Below are 7,500 nucleotides of genomic sequence, written 5' to 3'. Positions count from 1 at the left end.
GGTGGAGGTGGAGGTGGAGGTGGAGGAAGAGGAGGAGGAGGAGGAGGAGGAGGAGGAGGAGGAGGAGGAAGAAGAGGAGGAGGAAGATAAGGAGGAAAAGGACGAAGACGAGGAGCAGGGAGATAAGGAAGATGAGAAAAGTAGGAGGAGGAGGATGTATAATTACGCAAGACAAAAATAGATATCTGCTCTTCTTGCACACACACGCAACACACACACACACACTAAACCACGCCCAACCAACAAATACTAACAGACCATAATATATAACGAACACACACGCATTCACACACTCATACACACACACACAACCCAAACAACAAAAGCTAACAAACCATAATTTAACAACAAAAACAAACTTCAAATTAGAGAATCTGACGACCACCGCAAGAGAGCGAAAACGACCGCCAGCGACGACCGGGACTGCGCTCCCCCCCCCCCTCCTCTTGAGAATTACGACCCAAACACCTGCAATAATGAATTCGCTAACTCGCCACGCACCACCCTACCTCGTGCTTCCAGGATGATAAACAAGGCGAACACACTTCCGCTGATGACTTGCTGAAATAATTAACCCATAGATAACGAGGTCATTACAGCCCTTTCCCCCTCGCGTCGTCCCCTCCCCTGCCCTCCCCTCCCCTGCCCTCCCCTGCCCTCCCCTGTCCTCCCCTCCCCTGCCCTCCCCTCCCCTCCTCCCTCCCCGACGCCATCGTGATCAGACACAATCAACCAATTTTTTCCCCTCTTTCCCCACCACGTAATGGTCCGGTTGGTGGGGTTGGGTCGCTTTCTCGCGCACTCTGTCCCTTTCGTGTTAGCATTTTTCTCTCTCCTCCCTAATATCAACTGCTTTATTGGCAATCTCTCTTTTATATCTGTTCGTCTTTCAGTCAGCCAACCAGCAAGCCAGTCAGTCAGCCAACCAGCAAGCCAGTCAGCCAACCAGCTAGCCAGTCAGTCAACCAGCTAGCCAGTCAGTCAGTCAACCAGCTAGCTAGCCAGTCAGTCAGCCAACCAGTTAGCCAGTCAGTCAGTCAGCCAGTCATCAGTTCAGTCAGCCTCCCATTATCCCTCCCTCCCTCTCCTCCCCTCTTTTTCCCTTCCCCTCCCACTCAACCGGTTTTGCTTTCAGCCGTCCGGCCACTCGACGCGTCAGTGTGTGGGGAACAATCCGTTCACTCTCGCAAGAACGTTTTCCTCTTATTACATTCTGCGTCGCCTCCCTCGCCCACTGAAGAAGGCCGCAGCTGTGTAAAATGTGTCACGACCTCACGACTTCACGACCTTCAAGATCTGCTGTCTCCGCCTCGGCTCGGCTCCGTCACACAAAACCACACGGCCGAACATTCCGCTGAGCAAATTACGTGGGAATATCGCCCTAAGGCATTCGCGCCAGACCGCATACGCGTGTGACTGCGGAAAGTGATCCATGTGTCAGTGCTTGTTAATGAGTCGTCTGATTCATACGCCAGTTCTTCGACGTACTGCTTGCTGCCTCTGGGATTAGGCTGTAAAGTTATGCTATCAATCACTTCAGCAAATCTAGGAAAATGCAGTTCTAGTTCTGCAATCCTTTTCATCAACTGTGCAGCGACAGGTTCAAACTCAACGGTCTTGTACCAGTTTTCGTTATATTATTGTAACGTGTCTGTTTCATGGACTTTAGTCTATGAAAGCAAATTTATATGTAGTTCAGTATTTTTTATTCATATATTTCTAAATAAAAACATCACATTTTCATGAAATAATCTACATAATGGCAGTGAACATGTTTTGTGTGAGCACGTCCTTGAATGACTAACTAAAGAGATGAACATTAACTGTGCGAATACACACGTGCATGTGTGTCTGTGCATGTGTGTACGTTATCTGAGGCAATGTCCCTCCCACGGACAACACAATTTCCGCTCTTCTCCGTCCGCACCGCCACGAGCTGAAGAAGTTGCCCGAAGTTATCAACTAACATGCGCAGGACAGACTTGCTCTTCCTGACAAGTGCCTAAGTACAGTGACATGTTGCATGTGCCAGCATTTGGGGAAAATGGGACATTCTATCAAATGCTATCTCCAATTTCATTTGTAATTAAATGGATTGTGTAAATATCGCACATAATCACCCGTGTTTTACATCAGTAATTAAAATATAAATCCCATGCAAAACACGCTACTGAAATCCTGTATAAAAATAAATGTTTCTTGCCCTTATCAAATGAAATCTGGAATTTGCCATATAGTGTTCAACTCCATCACGAGATAAATCCCAACCCTTAGAACAGACTACACATCGAACACATGCTTTTCGAAACGCTTCATCAACGCACCGAACCCTGGAATAAATACATAGACATTCGGCCAAACAACAATACGGCAATAAATGACGGTAAAGAAATATAAATCAAATGGATTCCTTTTCCCTTTTCTCTCCACACTTGCCTGAAAATCACAGAACTCACTAATGAAAGCAAACATTAAATTATGCAAGGAAAGATTCGATGCAGGCCGGGCTGAATGGACACAAAAGGTCTCGGACTGAATAAATGCACCTGTGATGGTGACTGTTGTAATAAAGAACAAAAAGGTATACATTTATAAAGGAGTAAGCGCCCTAATGAAAGGGTGCAAATGAATGAACAGATAAATGAGATGAACGCATCACTTCAATAAAGGAGAGAAAATATATATGAAAAACAAAGAAGAATCTATATCCTCAAAACTCAAACAAAATCAAAGAACGAGCGAGTCTTTAAAATTACAACAACAACAACAACAACAAAAAAAACGAAAACTCTTATAGACCCACGATGACCTGTGATGACCTACCTCCTTGCTGGGACAAAGGACGAGTATAAACAGCTTGACCTGCTTGCTTGTGCGTCCCATGTTGGCGGGGTGCTTGAGGCGAGCGATGGCCACGTGTCGTCGCTGCAGGGATGGGAGGTTCCCGCTGTGGGCAAAAGGGCAGAAGAGGTTACGAAGAGGTCGAGTGCAGGTCAATCGAGGTCACTGGAACTATGATACGCTGGAACTTATAAAGAGTAATGGAGTTTAAAACTTTAACAAAAGGAAAAGAAAAGAAAAGAAAAAAAAAAAACGAAGAAAGAAATATTGAAATATAAATAAAAAAAAGAATCAGTGGAAAATCAAACGTACAATATATTTTTTTTCAGTTATGAAATAGGATAAGCTGATTATCAAGGTGAAATACACACTGGTAAAGGTCAGGGGAGAAACGACCTTCAGTGTACTGCAAAGTTCAAAGGGGGGGGGGGGGGCGACGGCACTGCAATAAAGCCATCACGTGCCGGGCTTTCCAGGCTTAGCGATGAACGTTGAACATGTGTTGCAAGATTTATTGCCAACAACAGACTATGACCTGGTAAGTTGCTCAAAAGGCCACGTCGGGTGAACAAAAGGTCAATCTTATGCAACGAAAGGTTAACAAAGGTCAACGGAGGCGAGGGGAAAAGGTCAACAAGGTTAAGCACAGAGAGGCCACATCGAGGTCACATCTGAAGCGAGGTCATGTCAAGAGATGTTCGTGAACTTGGGTCATTTGGAAAGTAACAATTAGTAAATGGTGAAGCAATAGTTGTGGACGATGCGAAGGAAAATGGAAGAAGTAAACTAACGAAAATGGAAGGAGGAGGAAGTAGATGATAACAATGAAATAAACAGTAAAGGTAAATCATAACAATGAAATAAACAGTAAAGGTAAAGTGTGATAAGTATTGGCTGGCAAGAAGGAATAAGAAAGCAAAGAATAATAATAAGAAAATAGGAAAAACGAAGACGTAGTGAAAAAGGAGGAAGACATGGAAGTATGAGAAAGAGAAAATAGAAACAAGACCGACAAAAAGTAAAATAAAATTTATAAAAATCACTTAAAAATGTCAGAACGGAAATGAGATTTAGATATGAAAAAGTAATTAATGAAAGAGAAAAGATGTAGACGAATAATTAATGAAAAAGAGAGTAGAACAATGATTAATAAAAAGGGAAAAATGGTAGAAAAATAATTAATAAAAGGAAGGGTAGAAAAAAACATTAATAAAAGGAAGAAAGTCTAGGAAGATAATAAAAGGAATAATAAACAATAATAATAAATAAAAGGAAGAAAAGGTAAAATAATTAACAGGGGAAAGGGAAGATAGAATTAATTCATGGAAGAAAGACAGAAAAATAACGTTAGAAAAAAGATGAAAAAGAATAATCAAAAGAACGAAGAAAATGCGGAAGAATAATTAACGAAAGAAAAAAGAGAATAATAAATAAAAACATGAAAAAGTTTGAAGACTAATTAATGGATGGAAGAAAATATAGACAAATAATGGAGAGACGGAAAGGGAAGAATAATTCATGGAACGAGAGGAAGGAGAATAATGAATAGGTGGAAGAAAGAGAATTAGAAATAGAGAGAAGAAAAAATACAGAACAAATAGAAGAATAGCAAAGGAAGTAAGAAAATGTTGAAGAATGAGGTAAAATCAACAATCAACGGAAGGAAAGAAAAACAAAGTAATAATTAATAGAGAATAAAACTAAAATTAATTAGTGCGAGATAACCAAACAAACAAACAAACAAAATAATGAGAAAAATAAAAAAATAATAGGAATAGTAATAGACAGCGAGGATGAAAATGTAAAACTACGAAAATTAAAGAATACACATTAAAAGATAATGGATAAAATAGAAATTGATGGAAGAAGAGGAAAATGCAATGCCCAATGAGAAGAAGTATGAGAAATAATGGACGAAGGAGAGGAAGAAGATGATTAAATAAAGAGAAGAAGAAAGTAAGGCGGAAAAAATAAAATGAAAAGAGGACAAAGAAAAATTAGAAATGAAGAAAAGGGGGAAAAAGAAGGTAGAAAAAGGCAAAAAAGAAAATAAAAAAATAAATATCAATAATAATAAAATAAATATCAATAATAATAAAAAAATAAATATCAATAATAATAAAAAAAGAGAAAAAGAAAGAAAAGACGAGGAAGCGAAAAGTAGACCAAGAAACCCCCGAAGAAAAGCTAAAAAATCGGGAAGAGAAGAAAGATTAAATAAAAGACGGGGACAAAGAAGAGGAACAAAATATTCACAGAATCCCGAAGAAAGGCTAGAGGAAAAACAAAAAACAAAAACGAAGAGGAAAAAAGAAAAAAATACCCCCCCTAAAAAACAAAAAACAAAACAAGAATAGCCCGAAAACGAGAGGAGAAGACAGACGACAATAAAAGACGGAGATGGAGAGGAATATTAAAAAAATGAAGAAAAGACAAAAAAAAAAAAAGGGGGGGGGGAGGGGAAGAAAAAAGACGAAATAAATAACAAATCCGAAGCGTGAAAGAAAATAGAGATCCCCACACTCCCCCCACCCCCCCCTACCCCCGTCCACGCTTGACCTCGCCACCCGCCGGACTACACGAGCGTCAGCCTCTGCGACCTCCGGAATCACGGTCAGAGGACGCGGCCTTGCTAATGACTTGTTGATTAAGTAGGCACTGGTGGCCGAGCTTGTGACGTCGGGATGGCACTGTGCCTCTCTGGTGGTTTGGAGGTCGTAATCGGTTTCCCTCAGCTTTCTCTCGCTTCTTTTATTGGCCCCTTTCTCTGTATTTTGTCTGTCTATCTCTTGTCTCTGTTTCAGGAGGTAGTGAGATACAGAGGGAGAGATAGATAGATTGATAGATAGATAGAGAGAGAGAAAGAGGGAGGGAGAGATAGATAGATAGATAAATAGCGAGAGAGAGAGGGAGAGAGCGAGAGGGAGAGAGAGAGAGAGGGAGAGAGAGAGAGGGAGAGAGAGAGAGGGAGGGAGAGAGATAGATAGATAGATAGAGAGAGAGAGAGAGAGATAAAGAAAGAGAGAGATAAAGAAAGAGAGATAAAGAAAGAGAGAGATAAAGAAAGAGAGAGATACAGAAAGAGAGAGATAAAGAAAGAGAGAGATAGAGAAAGAGAGAGAGAGAGAGAGAAAGAGAGAGAGAGAGAGAAAGAGAGAGAGAGAGATAGAGAAAGAGAAAGAGAGAAAGAGAGAGAGAGAGAAACAGAGAGAGAGAGAAATAGAGAAAGAGAGAAATAGAGAAAGAGAGAAATAGAGAGAGAGAGAAAGTGAGAGATAGAGAAAGAGAGAGATAGAGAAAGAGAGAGATATAGAAAGAGAGAGATAGAGAAAGAGAGAGATAGAGAAAGAGAGAGATAGAGAAAGAGAGAGATAGAGAAAGAGAGAGATAGAGAAAGAGAGTGAAAGAGAGAGAGAAACAGCAAGAGAGAGAAAGAGAGAGAGAAACAGCAAGAGAGAGAGAGAGTGTAGAGTGCACCTTGAGCCTCTCTCTCTGCTGTATTCACCTCCTCCCCAAAACTACACCGCGACGCACGGGCGCATGAACGTGCCTGGAATCCTAAATGAAGCACTGTTTTCAGGCAATCCATTTACACCTCCTCTCGTCTTTTTTAGGGCCATTTTTTACTTCGTTTTCTTGAGAATATGAAACTCTCTCAACGTTTCCGGCCATGTTGCATGTTGGTGCGGAGGTTCCACTGTATATCACTGTCGCTGACCTTACTCTGCCTCTGTCGCTACCTCAAGTGTACCGCCATACATACATACATAAATTATATATATGTATATCTATATCTATCTATCTATCTATATATATATGTATGCTTGTGTATATGTATATGTATGTATGTATGTATTATATACATTACGTGTGTATATATACATACATACATATACATATACATACACATACACACACACACACATACACACACACACACACACACACATATATTCATATATATACATATAAGTATGCATATATGTATTTGAATGTATATATGTATTTGTATATATGTATTTGTATGTATGTAAATATGTATGTATGTATGTATGTATATATGTATGTATACGTATGCATATGTATATATATATATATAAATATACATACACATAAAAATATATACATATATATATATATATCCTAATCTTGTTGACTTCTATCACTATATATTAATTGCAATCCCTCCTGAATCAGGTATACTTAGAAATATCAAGACGCTTACTTTTCTATCATAATAATTCAACATAAATTATAAACCTGAAAACTTTTATTCAGGCATTCAACTGAGAATCCCATACTCTGATTTAAGGTAGGACTGATCAAAAGGAAAAGCCGGATGACTAAGAAAAATAAGGATATAAACAGTGAACACCTTTCGTTTGATCTTCATGTTCCGCCAAGGCAAAAGATAATAAATATCGACTGAAATTTGACGAAGGGACACAGGCCTATGGGCGTTTAAGAGGTCCATGTGAATACGTTGACGGATTTGTAAGAAAACTCTTGACATTTGGAGATCGTTACTTCTCGATTTAAAACACTGTTCGAAGTCCATGGTAAATATATATATATATATATATATACATATATATAAATATATATAATATATATATATACATATATATAAATATATATAATATATATATATACATATAT

General features: G+C 39.2%; 1 protein-coding gene across 4 annotated transcripts in view; it reads right to left on the bottom strand.

Moving 5' to 3' along the window:
- Positions 1-7,500, bottom strand: part of LOC125035474 (solute carrier family 4 member 11-like) — a 501,018-nt gene that overhangs the window by 51,287 nt on the left and 442,231 nt on the right. For all 4 annotated transcript variants that reach the window (XM_047627920.1, XM_047627916.1, XM_047627918.1 and 1 more), the window contains one exon: positions 2,824-2,947. In XM_047627920.1, coding sequence (XP_047483876.1) covers positions 2,824-2,947 — 124 coding nt within the window. The remainder of the gene's footprint in view (positions 1-2,823; positions 2,948-7,500) is intronic.

This window comes from Penaeus chinensis, chromosome 19 (assembly GCF_019202785.1).
Source record: "Penaeus chinensis breed Huanghai No. 1 chromosome 19, ASM1920278v2, whole genome shotgun sequence".
Taxonomy (NCBI): domain Eukaryota; kingdom Metazoa; phylum Arthropoda; class Malacostraca; order Decapoda; family Penaeidae; genus Penaeus; species Penaeus chinensis.
The sequence above is the reverse complement of the archived record's forward strand: the minus strand, read 5'-3'. Positions and strand labels throughout refer to the sequence as shown.